The following is a 21,247-nucleotide window of genomic DNA, read 5'->3' on the forward strand; positions in this document are numbered from 1 at the left end:
ATCCATGAAGGTACAGTTCTTAGTAGAGGAGGACCTGTGCACCCCATAGTTGGCAGAGTTGAGCAGGATGAAGGAGTAAGTACTCCCACAATTGGCACTGTCAGCAGGATCAAGGAAGAACTTACTCCAACAAACATCAACTTAGGAACCAGGAGGTCACAGTTAAATTACACATGCCCAGGTTGCGGGCTCCATCCCCAGTAAGGGGTGTGCAGGAGGCAGCCGATAAATGATTCTCTCTTATCATTTATGTTTCCAGAAAACAAGATTTCAACAGCAAAAACTGTTGAACTAATAAAGGAATTCAACAAAGTAGCAGGATACAAACTTAACACACAACTAACAACACTCTGGAAAGGAAATTAAGAAAGCAATTATATTTACAATGGCATCTAAAAGATGCCCTGTTGAGTCCTGTCGTCACTTCCCCCAGCTGATGCAGGGCGGCTATCCTCCACCAGAAGCCCTCACCGCAGGACCCTGAACTCAGGCCTTCCAGGTACTGTGGGGCCAGTGGTGCTCAGCTCAGAGCCTGGACTCTTCGCCCCGCCCCTCCTCACCCGGCCCCGCCCCTTCCCGCCCGGTCCCGCCCCTCCCTGGCCCCGCCCCGTTCACAAGGGTGTAGAGCCCGGAGCCGGGAGAGGTCTATTGCGCAAGCCCAGTGCCCCGGCTGCGAGAAGCTCTGAGGCCTCGGCGGCGCGCTGGACACCATGAGGCGGGGTATTCCGCGGGCTCCTTCCCGGAAGCGGAAGCCCGGGGGGCGGGCCAAGGGCGGTCGGGACTCTTCGGCGGTTAATTCCTTTTATCGTGTGGTTCTGCTTCCTTCGGTCTGGTCTTCTCTGAAGCTGCAAGAGATGGTTAGGTCCGGATCTCGGCCGGGCCAGGTGAGGGCTGTGGACCCTGAGGCGTTCACTGTGGGGCTGGAGAGGGACTGCGGGGGGTTCTCGAGCTGGGGGACGTGCAAAACTGTGAACAACAACAACAAAAAACAACCGCGCCGCATTAAAAATGCTGGGAAAGAGGCGTGGGGGAGACACCTAATCCTAACATCGTAACACAGCCGCTCTGTCCGTAGATGCACAGTGTGTTCTAATCGCAGCCCTCCGGAGCGCTGGCGGTGGTGAGGCCCGAGTTCGAGGCCAGCCTCGGCCGCTGGGTCGGGGGACTTAACCCCAGTGCTTTGTTGCAGCAAATCCAGGTTCTCGGCTCTTCCACCCACTGCCGCTCTCAGCTGATCTTTCGTCACAATTGCTGGTATTTTACTAGTAGTTTAAAAAGTCTCCTGGTTCGTGTCCCCGCCTTTAGCCTTACTCCTCTCAAATGCACATCCTCTTTGTCACTAAGTGACTCTCTTACCATCTGAGGCTGGAACACTTGTTTTTCAAGATAAAATCTCGGTTCTTCGGCCTGAGACTGCATTTCTTACCAGCCTCCGCCTCTATCCCAGCATTGCCCAGCACTGCCCACCTAGTCTGCAGTGTCCGGGACGCCCGGGTCCTCTCCTGCCCTCACGCCGGTGCTCTGTGTCCAGCCCAGAAGGCCTTTCTGTCTCCGGTATCTCCACTTCCCAACTCCCGACCCTCAGCTCAATGGCTACTTCCAGAAGCCTTGCCTCACACTCTTCCCATCCGCAGTGTTTGGGTGCCCCTTGGCTCCCCTTTTGTGCCCTGTTCTAACCTTTATCAGACCACTTTTCAGGCTAGGGAAGTCGCTGATCTGCCTGCCTCCTTACTACACAATTTATGTCTACATCCTCCAGGCCTAGGACAGCACCTGACATGGAGTAAGCTTTTCAGGGAATGAATCAACTCTTCCTCGTACAGACCCTCTAGTTCTCCTTAAATATATCCAGCCTTCCCCCTTCTTTTTGGTCTTCCATCATTTATTAACTCACCTATAATGCTGTTTTCCCCATTAATGTGAATCTTACCGTTTTTTTAAGACTTTCTCGTGAGTACTTCCAGACCAGCCTCACCTTCATAGATCGTTCTCTTATATTAATTCAGAATATACCCAGTCAGAAAGAGGTAATACCATGGTTTTGTCACAGATTTAAATTCCTATTCTGCCACTATTGTAGTGATAGTAAGCAAAGCACGTTTTACTTTTCTGAGCCTCCTCTGTAAAATAGGTATAAAATTATGCCTCAAAGAATTGGGAAGATTAAGTCAAAGAATCTGGTGAAACATCTATCTCAGACTTGGCATAAATGTAACAAAATTTAGTCCCCTTTAAAACTTAGTTTACTACCATCTTAATGATAACAATAGCAGCTAAATTTAGATAGCAATGTGACAGGTACTATTGCAAGTGCTTTTACATATAATTTCTCATTTAGTCTTCATAATAGCCTTGGGAGGTAGTTACTATTATCATCCCCATTTTATAGATGAGGAAATTGAGGGGTGGAGTAAATAATTTCCCTGCAGTTACACCCATGGTTAGCGGAAACAGGATTCAGACCCACAGAGCTGGGCCGAGTCCATTCTTTTAAACATTACACTTTACTGAGAAAGGTGTAAGGCGGAACAAGCCACCTTTCTGAAATTTAGGTTTCCACCTCTTACACATAATATCAGCTCACAGGGTGTGGAATAATTGGAAATGAAAGTCCCTAAGTCATTCCACAAATGTAAGTTTATCTTGCACTGGTTGGTAGAAAGTAGGACTTCTAAGAAATGCTTATATTCTTCTCAAATAGCAAAGTAAAAAGTGGAAGAAAATGTGAGATAAAACATATTCTCTTGCGCATTGTGATTTGGGGCGTTCAGTTTGGAGAGCGCTTTTACAATTTGTATTAAGGGCCATTGAGCAGCAAATAACCTTTCATCAAATAAGCTTTTAAAAAAAACTTCACCCGAGAATGGTTTTTGTTAATTTTAGAGAGGAAGGGAGAGAGGGAAACATCGATTGGCTGGCTTCCATAGGCACCCTGACCAGGGATCAAACCCTCAACCTAGGTATGTGCCCTGACCAGGAATCTAACCTGCAACCTTTTGGTGTAGGGGACGACGCTCCAAACCAACTCAGCCACCTGGCCAGGGCTAAGCTTTTGATCCTGAATATGAAAAGGCTGTTTTCAGTATATGGAAAGATTTATTTCAGGTTCATTTTTAAATTGGGAAAAACAAAAAGCAAGCCAAGGGCACATCATATTACTTGCACTCAAGGAAATACTATGTAACCATTAAAAAGTTTTGAAGACTATGTTCACCTTAATATGGAAAAGATTTAAAAATGAAAACACAAGATTCAAAATTACAACTATCAAGTCTTGATGGCTAAGTAAATAATCATATGAAAAAAGATTGGAAGCCCCAGTAGCAAAGAACACATCTAGTGCCTAAATCTTGGTTTCTAAATACTATTGTCCACTAAAAGGAACCACAGCTTCTTGGAGAAATGGTCAATTCCATTGGAGAAATGAAATGGTCAATACAAGAGCTGAGATAGGGAAATCATAAGATAAGCAGAGCAAAGGGAATAATTAACAGAGTGAAAGCACAACTTAAAGAATGGGGAAATATATTTGTAAGACTTATATCTGATAAAGGGTTAATATCCACAATATAAAGGCACTCCTGAAACTCAAAAATATAAAGAAAGACACAACCTAATTTTAAAAAGGGCAAAGAATTTGTAAATATTAATTATAGACATACAAATGGCCAACAGATATGAAAAGATGGTCATCACTAGTCATCAGGGAAATGCAAATCAGTATCACAGGATCTCTATTATATATATTAAAAAACAAACAAACAAACAAAAAAACCCAAACGGGAAATAAGTATTGGTGAGGATGTGGAGAAATTGGAACCCTTGTATGTTGTTGATGGAAATGTAAAGGGTACTGCTGCTGTGAAAAACTATATGAAGGTTTCTCAAAAAAATTAATCCCACTTTGGGTACCCAAAAGAAAAACAGTCTTGAAGTGGTATTTGCATTCCCATGTTCACTACAGCATTATTCATAATAGCTAAGGTGTGGTAACAACCTAAATGTCCATTGATATATGAATGGATAAAGAAATATTATTCAGCTTTTTAAAAATAGGAAATTCTGCCATATGCAACATAGATGAATCTTAATATTACGCAAAGTGAGAGAAGCCAATCACAGAAGGACAAATATCATATTCCACTTACATAAGGTATCTAAGATAGTCAAACTTATAGAAGTAGAACAGAATGGTACCATATTTTCCGGCGTATAAGACGACTGGGCGTATAAGATTTTCCTGGGTTAAAAAGTCGTCTTATACGTCGGAAAATACGGTAGTCCAATATGTCTAATCCATTATATCTAATTCCATCAATATAGTCCCAATATACCATATTTTCTGGCGTATAATGATTTTTTAACCCCGGAAAATCTTATATGCCCAGTTGTCTTATACGTCAGAAAGTACGGTAGTTGCTAGGGGCTGGAGTGAGGAGGAAGTGGGAGTATCTTTAGTAAGTAGAAAGTTTCAGTTATACAAGATGAATAAGTTCTAGAGATGTGCTATATAACATCTATATATATAAAAGCCTAATATGCAAATTGTCTCCTCAGGAGTTTGACCAGGAAACTGGAAGTTCGATCGCTTGCTATGACGTCTGTTGACCACCAGGGGGTGGTGTGGAATGAAGGAAGGCCCTGGCCCGCAGCCAGAAGGCCCTGATCGGCCCTGATCTCTGGCCAGGCCTAGGGACCCTACCCATGCACAAATTTCGTGTGCACCAGGCCTCTAGTCATTTCTGTAATTAACAATACTGTGTTGTGCATTTAAACACTTAAGAGGTTAGATAGATCTCATGCTATGTTCTTACCACAATTAAAAATAATGAACCTGGAGCCAGTTTGAAGAGACTCATACTAATAGAACCTGGGACAATTTGAGCATCAAAATAATAATAGTGGACATAACCCACTGAATAAAATAGGAATCAACTAGTCTATAATAACAAGTAAATGAAGAAGGAAAAGTGCTTCAGTGAAGTCAAATCCAATTAATGTAGAAGGAATGATGTAAGTTAGAAAAATCACTGTTTGGCAAGCAGTTGATTTAAGGCAAGATATCAATGGATACTAAAACTGCTGAGCAAGAGTTTGATGAAGGGGATGTCCGCATGATCTAAAGTATCTCCTCACAAGATGCTTAATATTTACAAAGGTAAAAAAGTAACCGTACAGTCCAGCCGTTGTGGCTCAGTGGTTGAGTGTGGACCTAGAGAACCAGGAGGTCACAGTTGATTCCCAGTCAGGGCACATGCCAGTGTTGCGGGCTTGGTGTTAGTGGCTCAGTCCCCAGTGCGGGGCATGCAGGAGGCAGCCAATCAAATGATTCTCTCATCATTGATGTTTTTCTCTCTCCCCATCCTCTCTGAAATAAATAAAAACATATATTTTTTTAAAGTAACCTTATAATGAAAACCCTAGCAAGCACCATCTTCAGTATTCAAGTTTATATCACCAGTAATGGGACAGACTGACATCATGTGCCTACTCAGGTTGTATAGAGAAGGACATGGCATCCTTTTTGTGGTATTACTGCCAAAACTGCACAACCTGATTCTAATAATGAGGAAACATCAGATATATCTAAATGTCCAGCGGGACACTACCAAAATAGCTGGTTTGTATTCTTTAAATATGCCAGGGCTGTAAAAGACAGTGACAATTTAAGAAGCTATTTCAGACTAAAGGAGACTAAAGACATATGACAACTTAATGCAACATATGATCCTGGATTGGACATGGACCAGATTTTTATAAAGGGCAGTATTGGGGTAATTAAATGTGAATAGTCTGTAGCTTAGATTATAATATGGTATCATTGTTAATTTCCTGATTTTGATAATTATATTTTAGTTATATGAGAGTGACTTTGTTCTTTGGAAATCTTTAGGATTAAATATTCAACTATAAAGGGGTATGATGTCTGAAACTTACTCTGAACTTAACTTCAGACAATTATATATGTACTAGTAGCCGTGCGCACGAATCCCTGTGCCAGTAGCTCTCTGCGGGGCCTGGCCACTCCACACCTGCTGCCCAGAGGCCCATCCGTGCCCCGGCCTGGTCAGAGGCCCTCTGCGGTCGGGGTGGAACGCTTGCCTCGTCACTGCAGTGACGAAGCAAGCATTCCGCCAGGCTGCTCACGCTGCCCGCTCTCAGCAGCCGCCCCCCTGGGACTGGGGGACTCGGGCGGGGCTGAGAGGACTGGGCGCCGCCATCTTTGTGATGGTTAATTTGCATATTACCCTTTTATTAGGATATATTCTGAGAGAGAACATGGCAGATGTAATAATATGTCAATAATTGGGGAATCTGGTTAAAGTATACAGCTTTTTGTACTATTTCAATTAGAAAATACAAAAAAAATTGACGGAAATATATCAATATGATAATTACTGTTGTAGGGTGTTTTAATCCTGGGTAATTTTCTTTGCTTGATTGTAATATAACCTCGTGTATATTTTTTGGAGAAGCACTATGTATAATCTTACAATTATACCATACATTTATCTTAATACTTTTGATTTTGAAAGATAATAATTGTGATACTTGTTTTGGACTTAGCATGCTTTGGATTTTTATTATGGTTCTGGCTTGGACACCAACATACATAGACTGAAGAGAAAAACCCTGAGGATCTGCAGAGACCATTGGTTCTCACCGCTGACTTTGTGACTCCATTGTATTCCGGCTTATCTCAAGTAGAAATATAACTCTGTCAATCCAACCTTTTCAGTGTATTTCCAATAGCAATCTTAGAAGGAAGGGGTACATATTCAAATAAATAAAAGAACATTATGTAAGTCCAGAAAGCTTAGTTACTGCTCAGAGCTATCTTGGAATGAAATATGTAAACATGTCCAGAAAAATCATAAATGTAACTGCCAACAGTGACTACACCTGATTGGTGATATGAGGGAGTAAGTAGGGAATTTAACCATGTCTTTTTAAAATTGCTTTTTATAGAGATAACATATTTATCTGATATAAAATAGTCAAGCTATGAAAGGAGATCCATGCAAAGTCTCCCTTCTTGCTCTGTCCCTCAGATTCTTAGTTTCCCTCTCCAGAGGCAACTACAATGAACTGTTTCATGTGTAACTCTCAAGATATTTGATGCATGTAAAAACAAACGCATATTTTTTCTTATACACAAAAGGTAGCCAACTTACATTTTAATTTAAAATTTTAATAAACACAGTATTGCTATATGACTTTTAAAAGAAAGATTGAGAGAATGAGATGTGGATAAAGAGGAATGGTAGAGTTTTTGTGTGCTGGTCTTGTCAGGCATTATAAAGAACTAGAGGCCCAGTGCCAAATTCGTGCCTGGGTGGGGTCTGGCCGGCCTGCCCCAAATAGGGTGTAGGGGGCTGATAGGGGGCCAGGCTGGCTAGGGGGAGGGGCAGTGGGCAGTTGGCAGGCTGGCGCCACCCCCTGGTCAAACTCCCGGTTGAGGGGACAATTTGCATATTAGGCTTTTATTATATAGGATGTGGAGAAATAGAGTTATGGACTCTGCCCTATACTTAAATTAAAGCAGTCTTCGGGTTACATTGGAGATCTGTTTTTATAGCGCGACGTAACTTGATTTTCGCTGTAAGTCCGAACCCACCTACATAAGCACCTACGTCACTCACATGAAGCATATACACAGCAGTAATGAAGTGAAACAGTAAAAAAAAAATGTATAAGAAAGATAACAATTCCTGACCTTTACTTATGGTAAATAAATAATAAAAAACATAAAGCACGTATGTACCTATGTTGACATGACAGAACTTTTTTTTAATAAGTACTGTAAATGGGAGATGGCGACGTAACCGTGAAATGACGTTAGTCAAGTCCGACATAATCCGAGGACTTGCCTATATATGTTTTGAAGAATTTGGGAAATGTAGAACATGTTCAGGGATTGACTATAGTCCAACTTACTCTGATTGGTTGCAATCATATTTCTTCATTTCAACTCACATAGACTTAAGGAACTAGTCTATGTTACTTGCTTGACATTTTATATAGAACAAATTGTGAGTTCAGTTGTAATTATGAGTTTTTAGAATATATCACATTTATGAAAAATTAGTATCATGGTGCATTCATAAAATGGAATATTATTCCGCCTTAAAAAGGTAGGAAATTTTGATACATACTGCAACATGGATGAACCTTGAAGATGTATTAAGTGAAATAAGCCAGTCACAAAAGGACACAAATACTGTATGAGCTCTCTAGAGTAGTCAAATTCATAGAGACAGAGTATTTGCCAGGGCTTGAGGGGAGGAAGGGAAGGGAAGATAATGTTTAATGGGTACAGAATTCCAGTTTGGGAAGATGGAAAAAGTTCTAGAGTTGGATGATGGCAATGGTTGCACAACAGTATTAATGTACTTAATGCCACAGAACTATACACTTAGAAATGGCAAAAATGGTAAATTTTATGTTATGTTTTACCACAATAGAAAGGATACGAGCGATATTTCAGGTTTTGTCAAGACAGCATACTGAGAGTATGATAGAAAATTATTTGTGTAACTACTATAATATAATACATTATTTCATAGGTGTTATCTTCAGGAAAGCACACCGGACCTGCTAAATTAACAAATGGAAAGAAGCAGTAAGTACTTAAAGAAGCTTACAACTTCAGAAAATCTCGAGATTTTTCAGGTCTTTGGGCTGGACTAAATTTAGCCTACCCTAGAAAACTAGTGGGGTCTCTACCTTCACAAAACTCTAGGTAGGAACCTTCCATATCTACCCACGTTGATCATTTTAGTATTTTAACAGGCTTTACAATCTTCATAAAGTGCTATATAAATCCATCTTTTTACATGGTTGGACAAGTTCTCTTATCCAACCTTTGCTTGAAAGAAAATGATTACTTACAATATATTATGGGGAAAAATTGTGTATTATTTATAAAAATATTAAACTTGTTTTCTAGGATCCATTTAAGAAAGATATCACGTTGTAATGCAGATTCTGGCTATCCCATCCATTCTGACTCAGAAAGTCAGGTAAGATTAAACTGAATCGATACATTGCACACTATTTTAATTAGTCTTCAGGTAAAAGCTAACAAGTGGGGATAAAAATTCAAAGGTAAAGTATTCATTGCCCTAAGGAAATATGAATGCTTTTGCTTTAAAACATTTTCTACCAATACTAAATTATTCCTGAAAGAAATTTTAAAACTATGCAATGTTTTATTTTCCTGCATTAAAATTATATATAAGTGTTTCCAAATGACTTTCTCCTTACAGACTGAAGCCGTACAAGGGCTTGATGGCTGTGCTTCTTTGCTGCGGAACATTTTGAGAAATGAAGATTCAGGTTTTATTTATTAAATGCTTCTATTCTGATAACCTTTTCTCAATTAGTAGTTCCCTTAATGCTTATGAATTTTTGTTTTAATTAACAGGTTCAGAAATAGTATATTCAGAAAATAGATGTAATCCCAGACCTATAGAAGGCAAAAGGCATGGATCTAAAAAGAAAGGACATGAAAATCATACTGTTCCTTCATTAGTCCGGAAAGAAATTTGTAAGTCTTTTTTTTACTTTTTTATTTAAATATAATACTTAATTCTGAGAGTTTAATAAATTATCAGGATTATGCAGTTTGTCTTCCATTTTAATAATATGTTGGTTATTCAGGTGTGTGTATGCTTATGCCTCTCTCTCTTCAGCTTCTAATTGCTAAGTAGTTACTTTGTTTATCATCATGTTCCCAAGAAGTAAAATAGATAAGTGACTGAGTTTTGTAAGAAAAAAGATTAAAACTCGGAATGACATTTGGGGGTATGTAGAGTTATCTTTGTTCTCCTTGCCACTGTTTTCATAGATAATATTGGTTGGGTTACTATTTTTAAATTGTTGTATATGTATATATCCTAGTAGATTCACTCAACTTGTTGAGCTGCACTGTTAAAATACATGGTACATAAGAAGGTAAAATTCCAAATTGGGTAGGTATGTGAGGAGAGAGAGCCTGTCACTGATTGACAGTGAATGTAGGCAAGGATATTTTACACCCTCACAGTTAATTTGCTGACTTAATTAAGTGTAATGATTCAGCAAACAGCTTAGAATAAGCAAGTTTTGCTTATGTTGTCCCTTGGAGACATATAGAACAAGATAGCCCAAAATAGAGATGAAAATGTTCATAATGGGAATTCAGATGGACAAGAATGGGACTAGCTAGTTCCACAGCTCAGGTGGGCCAGCTCAGTGTTAGCACAGCAATGCATGCTGAGATTCAGCTCAGACAAGGGGTGAACTTTAGAAAATCATCTACAGCAATAGTCCTGGATATTAACAGATCAGGATCCAGGCAAAGAGGTGAGAAAATGAGGTGAGAGCATCCATAGGACTAGAGGTTGGTGTTCCATATGGCCCCTGAGTCAGAGAACTAAGGCAGAGGAAACAACCTACTAACCCATGTTGGAGGCCAGTCATGTTTAGCCTCACACTATCTTGACCTGCACTGATCAGGGTGGTAGTCACTAACCATTGAGTGTTTGAAGTATGGCTAGTACAACCAAGGAGTTGAATCATAAATGTTTTTTAATTTTAATTAAAAATGTTTTTTTAATTTCAATTAATTTAAACTTGGAAACTGTTATTTGATCCAGTTATTAGAAACATTTAAGTATGTTTGGAATAACATGGGTACATGAATCTACTTTTTCAACTGAAAATGTTATTAAATCAAAATACAGAGCAAGTTTTTTTGTTTTTTTAAAAATAGATTTTATTGATTTTTACAGAGAGGAAGGGAAAGGGCTAGAGAGTTAGAAACATCGATGAGAGAGAAACATCGATCAGCTGCCTCCTGCACACTCCCCACTGGGGATGTGCCCGCAACCAAGGTACATGCCCTTGACCGGAATCGAACCTGGGACCCTTCAGTCCGCAGGCCGACGCTCTATCCACTGAGCCAAACCGGTTAGGGCCAGAGCAAGCATTTTTGATGAAAATTTAGCATCCAGATTGATGTGTGCTTTGTATAAAATACACACCAGGTTTAGAAGATTTAACACAAAAAAATAAAATAATTTTTAAAATTAATTGCATATTGAAATGGTAATATTTTGGATATACTGATTTGAATAAAACATGAAAATTAATGTTACCTATTTTTGCTTTTTTAATATAACTACTGGAAAATTTTAAATTGCACATATGGTTTACATTATATTTTTATTGGTCAGTATTAGTCTAAACCAGGGGTGGGGAGCCTTTTTTAAAATATATATATTTTTTTGTTGATTTCAGAGAGAGAGCAATAGAAACATCAATGACAAGAAAGAATCATTGATTGGCTGCCTCCTGCACATCCCCTACTGGGGACCAAGCCCACAACCTGAGCACGTGGCCTCCTGGTTCATGGATGGGTGCTCAACCACTGAGCAACACCGGCCAGTGTGATGGGGAACCTGTTTTCTGCCAAGGTCCATTTGGATATTTATAACATCACACTTGGGCCATACAAAATTATCCACTTAAAAATTAGCCTGCTCTATTTGGTCAAAGATTTAATTAACTCACCCCTAATGCCTTGGCAGGGTCAGACCAAATGATTAGGCCCTCGGGCCAGATGTTCCCCATCCCTGCTCTAAACCAATACTGACCAATACTACAGCCAGTTTTATTTTATAAATAATGTTCAGTTATTTTATTTATTTTGTAAATAAAATTTTGTCAGAGCACAGCCATGCTAATTCATTTATGTATTTTCTCTGACTGCTTCTGTGCTGTAATGGCAGAGTTGTATTAAGACCCAATGGACAAAGAAAGGATTGTTAGTACCAGCTGCCTATTCCTCCAGTGTCCTACTTTTGTCTCAAGGCAGGTTATTTCTTGTCCAGGGCACCCTTCCTCCAGGAACTCCCATTTGGAATGTACATGGTTGGCAGTAGTGGTGCCATGGTAGCAACTTGGATCCCAGCTTAACGGCTTGTTATTCAGAGTCCCAACAGGAAACACATGGCAGCACTCGAATTAAGATAATTCAAGAAGGGTTTATTTAAAAAAAAACTCATTTCAAAGGTGTAAGTGGGGTATAGGGAATCCACAAAGGATTGTATCAGCCCAGTGCCAGCAGCAGCAGCAGAACTGTTATCATCCATGGGCCTTAAAGGATGAGGTGATGGAGAGGTTACTGGGACTCAGAAAGAGATACTGTTGCATAGGGTAGGCCATCTTGAGAAGAGCAGTGAGCTTCTTTAGGGAACAAAGCCAGCCCAAGATGACCTCATAGAGTTGGAATAAACATTCTGCTTTCTTTCTTTGATAATGTCAAGAATTCTGTTGGATCAAACCCAACTTGATTTTTATTCTTACAAGCTAATAAGTTAGCCTTACTATGTCACAGATACTGGCAGGAGACACAAGACTCCTGGATCAGAGACAAAGGAGTTTATTATTTATACCACAGCAAACAGCATGTATATCAGCATATTTGTTTGGTTCCCCTTTGCCATCACTTCCTAGGAAGGAAATGTGATGGACCCAGATGGATGTTGCACATGCTGAGGGTTTAAGTTTCAACTAAGGAACACTGAGTTGGTGATTCTATTGCTTTGGGTGGTAAGAAGTAAGCAAGCCTGTACTTGTCTCAGGGGAAAACACTACCTTATCCCTCAAGGTTGCTCAAGGTTTCAACCTTAGAAATGGCCAGGTAAAGAGCTTAGGTCAAGGCCTACTTTCTTGGTACACAGCAAGACATGTAGGAGCAGAAGAGACTCATGAAGGACTGTCTCTTAACAGTGTAATCCATATAGATCAGCAGCTTAAGGAGAGCAGGGTGGAGACAAGCAGAGGATGGATTTGGACGAGCAGATGAGAGATATCTCGTAATCTGGGTCCCAAGCATTAAATTCATATTTGGATTAGAGTCAAATGGGCAGTTCTGGCCTGTGATCAGGTTACAATATTTTTATTGTACTTTATCCTGTCCTTTCGTCATCAGAAGGTAGGACCTACTGCCAATAGGACAATAGGGCAATATTAGAAATTAGTTCTCACTGACTTATTTACTCCTAAGGTTGACTCATTAGAAGCAGAAACATTCTTTCCTTTAAGTCAATACTCCATCTTTTCTAGTTTACCAAACTGTAGCACTATCTAGAAAGGATAAATATTTTGTGTGTGTGTTCGCAGCTGTTAATACTCTGTTATCACAGTGCTCAACAATACACAAAAACCATGCTCTCAACAATACACAAAAACCATTGCTCTTTTCATCTCTCCACAAGCGAGGTAAATCATAAATAGAATTTTAAGGAATCCATTAGAGTATATTAACTAGTTTATATGTATAATTTTAATTTTAACCTGCATTATCTCAGTGGTATGGCCTCATATGTGTTTTCTGCCTGGGACCTGTTGGCTCATTTAGTGTCTATGGAGTCGAGCTTGCCTACCTTGATGTATACTAGGAGTAAAGAGGCATAGAGGCAGTTCCAGAAGTGCATCGAGCTTACTTTTAGAGTATTCCTGACAGTTAAAGAAAAAATATCTATATATATAAAAGGCTAAGTGTCCAACAGTCTGGGTAATGATGTCATGTAGCAACGCCTGGCTTTCTCTCCCTAGCAACTAGCCTCCTTGCAGTTTCTTCAGCCCAGGAACACGACTTGCTTGATAGCCAGGTGGAAACATTTTACACTGTAACTAAATGTCTGTGAAGCTTTTTCCCGTGCCTCATCTCATTTGATCCTCACAGAAGTCCTGGAGTAGGTAGATAGGAGACTCGGTGGAATCCTATTTTCTTTTCATTAGCTGGAAAACGGAGACTTAGAAAGCTTAGAAACTTGACCCAACTGAAAAGAAGTAAGAAATAGTGGACTTTGAAAATGACTTCAGGTTTTCTCACTGCGCAGAATATAGTCAAACACTGCTGCAGTTAAATATTTTACCCTTTGTTCTCCCTGTGTGATCTACAATAATATTCTGCTTCATATTGATATTTCCTGCTGTGTTGCTGACAATTACCTGAAAGAGAAGTTGGGGTGCTTCACTGGGATGGAAAGAGTTTAGCTAAATCAGATAGCAGGTCTAATTAAGCAAGTTTATTCTATATCTATAAAAGGCTAAGTGGACTCTTGCATGCGCTATACATATAAAGCTCTCGCTGGTGCCAATCGCACGTGTGTGTTTCAATCTGTCATTGTCAATCATGAATTTATATGACACTTCTATTATAGAGAAAGGGCGAATAGTGATATTAAAATATTTCTAATAATTAATTTCCTTTCAATGTGCACGAATTCGTGCACCGGGACACTAGTTTTTAATAAGCAATATTTTTACATTTGATAACTGTTGAATACTGTAGGCACATGACTCTGCTTTCAGTAACCTACATATATTGCTGCTCTCACCTTGGGGAAATAAACGACTACAGACAGAATACTTTCAGCATTGATTGTCTCCACCTAGGCTAGGTATTCTTTACATATTTCAGATTATAATAGGCATCCAGCAGTTCTTACCTACAGTAGATGTTTGTTCTGTATTTGGCTGGCAGGAATTATCTCACCTGTCAGACAGTGTACCCAAGGAGCAGTGCTGTACAGCAGATGGAATTCAAAGACTGAAAAAAATTTTGAGGACTGAATAAATAAATGTATCCCTGTCATGATTCTAGTTATCAACTGATACCAATTAGACATATTGCCATCCTAATCTATTAGGTAAAGTTTTCATGTAAGTGCTTTGGTGTGATGAACAAGTGCAAGAAAATATGCTTGTGAAGTAACAGGTGGTGGTTTTTTTGTTCATTTTAAAATTGTATTGTAGTATAAATGCAGTCTTTCTTATATCCATTTTTTGTTTTTAACTTGTTTTGGATAATTTGCTTTAAGATTTTTTTCTCAAATATAAATCTTCATTATCAGTAGAGTTTCATATGGACTGAGTTATTAAAGGAGCAAAGTAAGTCATTTTAATTCTAAGGCTTCCATTTTTAAGAAATGTTTGAAGCTCATTAATTTATGTTGGATGATGACATCTGCTGGCAGAAGCGTAATATTGTAGCTCAGCTTTATCACAAATTGTGAAAACCACCCCTTGAAAAGAAGGTGAGTCAGAGCCTGGACCTGTGAGTGTGAAATCTGAGAATTCCTCAAACCAGACAGTTCTTATCTTAAATGAGGCCAAAGGAAATCCAAGAGCAAAAGAGAGACCCATGAATTAAGACGAAAGAAAGAGCTATGTGCTGGATGGACTGACTATGATCTCACCCTCTATCATTTTAGATTTCAAAGTTAAAATATATTATAGGATACTGTTATGTTTCATTTATAATAAAATTATATTTTCAATAAGAAATATTTCTCACATGTTAATTAACCAATTTTGTTGTAGCTCATTTATTCAGATAATAAAGAATAACTATTATTGCTTAGAGTAGGCAGACATACTTAGAGGTTTATTATTGTTATCAGATGGGAAATTTGTGGAATATTTACTTGTTTGTATTAAGATTTTACACCCATTTGGTAATATAGGTAATATTGAGTTCTTAAAATGTGCTAGACATTGATACTTTACAAGTATTATCTCATTTACTTATTACCATAACCTTATAAAGTAGATGATACTTTTTAAAATCATTTTTCTGATGAGGAATAGGAGGTCAGGTTAAGTAATTTGCCATAAGTTACTCAGCTAATTCATGTTAGTGTATGTTCACAGGAATAGATCATCTCAAAAGGAGGCATATCCTAAGTCAAAATGGAACTATCTAATATCTCCAACCATTTTCATAGTCAAATTTTAACTTAGTAGTTTTTTCCTTTAACATTTTTTTCTATCTTCATTGGTTATAATATTTAATCTGCCTTTTTGCTTTTGCATGTAAGTTTTATGCTTTTAGAAATGTCAATAAACTATATACTATATATTTGTGTAATTCATACCAGAAATTTAACTGTTTCATTCTTTACACAATTAAGGGATAACTTTTATAAAGCATAAATCTCGATAAATTTTTGTATGTGTATACTCCCATATAGTCACCTCCATATCTTTTTGCTCTTCTGAGTGGGTGTTTCTTGCTTCCTCATATTCCAAATTGTTGATTTGATTCTCAGAATTCTCAACTGTACTGTTGAATCCCTGCAAATTATTCTTTATTTCAGTTAGTGTATGCTTAATTTCTGACTGTCTGAAATTCTTTTTCATGTCTTTGAAATTCTCATTAAGATCTTTGAAAGTCTCACTGAGTCTCTTGAAGTTTTCATTAAGATCTTTGAGCATCTTTAGAACCATTATTTTGTACTCTGTATCTAGTAGTTTGTTTGCTTCCATTTCATTTAGTGTTGTTTTGTTTTTGTTTTTTTCTGGGGTTTTCTTCTGTTCTTTCATTTGTGACATGTTGCTTTTTCTCTGTATTTTGGCTGCTTCTCTGTGTTTGTTTCTATGTATTAGATAGAGCTGCTATGTCTCCTGGAATTGGTAAGTGGCCTTGTGTAGTAGGTGTCCTGCAGGGCCCCATGGCTCAGCCTCCCCAATCACCTGATCAGGGCACTCTAGGTGCACCCCTGTATGGGCTGTGTGCACAGTCTTGTTGTAGTTGAGCCTTGATTGCTGTAGGTGTCACTGGGAGTAGTTGACCTCCAGGCCAATTGGCTGTCAGGACCAACTGTGACTACAGTAGAAGAGCTATTGTACAGGAGACACCCCTATGGAGCAGGACTTGCTTCAGTGGGACTTAGGTGTTCACTAAGTCTGCCCCTTGAAAGTATCACTCATGGATGTGTAGAGCTATAATCTGGTATGGTCTGAAGTTGTCCACTGGGTGCATTGGCTATGGGTCCTCCCAGGAGGTGTAAGGTCAGCCACTGTCTGGGACCACCTGGCAGGGGCTACAGAGCAATCTGCAGTTTGCTATTACTTGTGTTGGGCTTGGAAGTGCCCAAGCGAAGCCAAGCTGTGAAGCAAGGTAGGCTGCTGCTAGTATTGGGTCTTGCTGATGCCAGCTGCTGCTTGTCTGAGACATTTTAGGAAAATCTGAAGCCTGAGCCAGGACAGGCCATTCATATGGAAAAGCTGCTGCAAACCCCCCCTTGAGTGGGGCTGCAAATTGGATGGTACGGGGTCTGAGGGAATCACCAGGGTAGAGCGAACAGTGTGAGCCAGGCTGATGGAAACTCAGATATGGCTGCCAGTCAGCTCTGCTATGGGAGCGGTCTCAGTATAGGAACAATGACATCTGCCAGCACTTTTGTCTGAGAGAAAGCTTCCCTCTAGTTCTTGCCCCAGTGCCAGACAATCCAGTTCCTCCCTGTATGTCCCTGGATCCCCCCCAGAGCTGGAACTCAGAGAGAGTAGGACAGTATAAGTTTGTGTACCTGCCCTTTAAGAGAACTGCCTGGGTCTCCTGCAGACTCCGTGTCACTCAGCGATGATCCCTGCTGGGTTTTACAGCCCGAAGTTACAGGGGCTTCTCTTCTCAGCTCTGGAACCCTGGGCTAGGGGGCTGGTGTCGGGCTGGGACCCCTTGCTTCTCAAGGGAGGCCTCTGCAGCCCAGATATCCCTCCCAATTAAAAAAACACCACATGTGGGTGTTGGACCAGCCTGTTCTGCGCCTCCACCCCTCCTACCAGTCTCAGTGTGCTTTCTTCTTCTCTAGTTGTAGGACTTCCAGTCAGCCAGATTTCAGGTGGTTCTGAATGATGGTTGTTCTGTATTTTATTTGTAATTTTAATGTGGTTGTGGGAAGTAGCAAGTACCGGTGTTTACCTATGCTGCCATCTTGGTTCTCCTTCTCTGTTAATAGTCTTTAAAAAACATCTGGGAAGGAGAACTTAGTAAACAGGGATATAGAGTTTCATACTAATCTGTAGAGTACTGCTATGTGGAAAACTTGTTTTTTTTCTACAACAAACTAATACCAGGTTACTTCTTTGTACTACTTTGTACATAGACTAATAGGGGACTTTGGGAGAAAATAATGAAGTATAAAATACGTACAGTTCTGCCTTAAGAAGCTTAGTTTAGTCAGATAGACAAGAGAGTGAAAGATAAGCAATGTAGTATAATCTGCAAGTGATATATGATTTGTATAAACAATATGTGCTCTGGGATTTTGAAGAGCAGTCACTGGCCTGGAATGATTGGGAAAGGCTTCATGGAAAAGGAAGCCTTCAGATGAGCCTTGGTGAGTGGATAAAATTGCATTGGAAGAAATGGTTCATCATGAGTAATGTTATAGGAAGATGGAAAGGCTTTTTGGGAGTCTAAATGGGCCTGATGAGCGAAAAATTTAAATTGGGGGTGATGGGAAAATGTTTGAAAAATTAGTTTATGGTCAAGCTTTGGAGATTTTAAATGTCAGGTTAGGATTTTGTTTCATTGCCCAATATGTAGATTAAGTCCACTTTTGTTCTTATTCTCAAAACTCTGATTGATATTTTTACAGTCAAAGCATCAGAATTGTTACATAGTTTTTGCTTTTAAAATTTCATTCTTTCTTCCCTCCCCCTCCACCAAGGTCAAAGAGTTTTATTGGATTTTAGAAAGAAATAACACCCTAATGGGGGATTCTTGTAATTGAATGGGAGATTTGACAAATACCATTTAATAGAGATTTTAAAGAGTTAGTATAGATCATTTTTTACTGTGTAATTTAATTGATTACAAGAATCAATAAAAAAAAAGAATATGAGGTGATTTTCTTTAGAGATGATAGTGGTAAAACCCTTCTGTAAAGAATATAATGAGTTGAGCTACTTCTGAAAGTTTTTTTCCCCCCTAATGTCTTATGATAAAAGTTGCTGAAGAATATTATTTCCAGAATCTTTCCTTCTTCCACATTAGTATCTTCAGATTATAAGAAACAGATACCCAATGAAACTTCTGCTGGAAATGAAAGAAACTCATCAGCTATACCACAAAATTGGTCCTTCCAAGATCATTACAGAATGTATTCACCCATAATCTACCAAGCCCTCTGTGAGCATGTGCAGACTCAAATGTCACTGATGAATAACTTGGCTTCAAAGAAGAACCCTAATGGAATTCCTGCTGTACCTTGCCACACTGTTTCTGGTTCTGGTTAGTATGAATGATGTTTTTTAAAAGCATGAATATAAACTATAATTAAGTTGTTTGATGATTGTATAAGCAGTATGAGATGTGAATGATATTTCTTTCCTTATAGAATCTCAGACAACTCCACATTCTAGTTATGGCTTATCTACTTCCACTCCAGTCCAGTTACCTCAGCCGCCACCCTGCCCTCCAATGGTTCATTCTGTAGGTACAGTTTATATACTACACAAGTAATTTGCTTATAGAAATTGTTATCTTTAGAAAGAAAATTGAAGTTATTGATTGTATGTATCTTAATGCCCTAGGATGTATAAAGACCAATGATTTTTTTCCCAAGTTATTTTTTATTACCCAAGTTGTTTTACTTATTTCTTAACAACAATGGTGAGGGGAAAGTAGTAGAAAAGATCAACAGAAAAAAGAAATCACTCATACCCACCACCCAAATACAATTGCTGTTAACACATTGATATAGCACTTTCTAGTCATTTAATTCTCTGTGTAGATTTTGTTTTTTGGTTTTTATTTGTTAAGTTTGCTTTTTAAAAAAAATATAATTATAATTAAATGGATACACTTTTATGTTCTGCTTTTTTCACTTAACATTTTATTGTGAACACGTTTATTTATATACATCCTGTAAATTTTTAATAAGTTGATTATACTCTATTTAGTGAAAATACTATAGTCCGTGTAATTACTCCCCTATGGCAGACATTTAATCAACAGTTTTTTACTACCATAACATTTCTGTAAGTTTGTGCAAAAAGCTTTTCATATGTCTTAGATTATTTTTTTATAATTAAATTTCCCAAAGTAGAATTTTTTTTAGTCTCCAAGTAGACTAATTTTTTATGCCTTTACCAGTAAACCATGTGTGATATTTATAAACAGTCTATTTTAGTCATGACTTTATAATGTTCCCATATTGCAGAGTAAGCGAATTTACTTTTAAAAAACTATCATGTCAGTGTTCACATTTTTGAAACTTGTTTTTTTCTTTCTTTAGGAAGTTCAGACTGATGGTGACAACCAGTTTGTATCACAACATAACACAATTTCTGTGAACTGTACTGATATTCTAAGGAATTCCTTCAGTTCTAGTCTTGGAGTTCAATGTGGCCTGCCTCAAACTGACAAACCAGCTATTCCAGCTTTTGAGCAGCTGGATCTTGCTAATGAAATTCTGCCACAACAAGAAGTTCCTAAGGAATCAGACCTATTAAAGTGTTTCCAAACATATATGAATCTGTTGCATTCTCAACCAAACCGTCAGACAAACCGAAGCCCCACTCTATTACTGCCAACTTCCTTGCCCATTAATGAAGAAAATTGTGCCAAAGAACAAATAGGAGAGGTCACAACTGAGGGAAAGGATTCAAATATGCATGTGCAAGATTCAAGAATAAAGGGTGTCCAGAAAGCAAAAAATGGGAACGAGAGTGCTGAAAAAATTAGAACTATAATGTATTTGTTGGGAGAGCTGAAGGCCCTAGTAGCAGAACAAGGTAGATGAGTATCTATATGTATAAAATCCTAATATGTAAATTGTCCCCTTGGGAGTTCAGCTGGGAGCCTGGGAGTTCAATCCCTCACTATGACGTGTGCTGACCACCAGGGGTGGTGCAGAACAAAGGAAGGCCCTCGGTGGCAGCTGGCAGCCGGGAAAGGAGGCCCCGACCAGCAGCTGGAAGGCCCCGATCGGCCCTGATCGCCAGCCAGGCCTAGGGACCCTACCTGTGAACAAATTTCGTGCACTGGGCCTCTAGTTTCTTTAATAATAACCAACTGTTCTAATGCTTAACAAATCTCACTGTGAGAAGTAACCCAAACCTTTTTATGCCCTTTTCATTTAACTTTTGGGATTTTTTTATTAGATCAAGGAAAATGTCTTAGATGGAGTTATGAGATATTTGAGCCAGGTTGTATTCATTGGTTTGCATTATGTGTGTGTATTCTAAATAATGGCTTTTGCTTAGAGTGAGTTACAGAGTTGTCATCTTAGAAAGCATAGTAATTGATTATAGAAGCACTGATTGAATGCCTAATATTTGCAGACTGACAAAATATCAAAGCTTTAAAAAATATCTATAGGAATATAGCACTATTTTTCCAAAGGTTTGATACATTAATTTTCAGACCTGCAACTTGTCACTTAACCAAATCATAGTAACAATA

General features: G+C 38.8%; 1 protein-coding gene across 1 annotated transcript in view; it reads left to right on the forward strand.

The window, feature by feature from the left end:
- The first annotated feature begins 753 nt into the window (after window positions 1-753).
- Window positions 754-21,247, forward strand: part of CCDC14 (coiled-coil domain containing 14) — a 55,458-nt gene continuing 34,964 nt past the window's right edge. The window contains exons 1-8 of the mRNA XM_079762867.1: window positions 754-884; window positions 8,568-8,623; window positions 8,951-9,023; window positions 9,270-9,339; window positions 9,428-9,550; window positions 18,836-19,072; window positions 19,179-19,273; window positions 20,079-20,577. Of these exons, the coding sequence (XP_079618993.1) occupies window positions 855-884; window positions 8,568-8,623; window positions 8,951-9,023; window positions 9,270-9,339; window positions 9,428-9,550; window positions 18,836-19,072; window positions 19,179-19,273; window positions 20,079-20,577 (1,183 nt within the window). The 5' untranslated portion in view covers window positions 754-854. The remainder of the gene's footprint in view (window positions 885-8,567; window positions 8,624-8,950; window positions 9,024-9,269; window positions 9,340-9,427; window positions 9,551-18,835; window positions 19,073-19,178; window positions 19,274-20,078; window positions 20,578-21,247) is intronic.

The sequence above is a fragment of the Cnephaeus nilssonii genome (assembly GCF_951640355.1).
Source record: "Cnephaeus nilssonii genome assembly, chromosome: 3".
Classification (NCBI taxonomy): Eukaryota; Metazoa; Chordata; class Mammalia; order Chiroptera; family Vespertilionidae; genus Cnephaeus; species Cnephaeus nilssonii.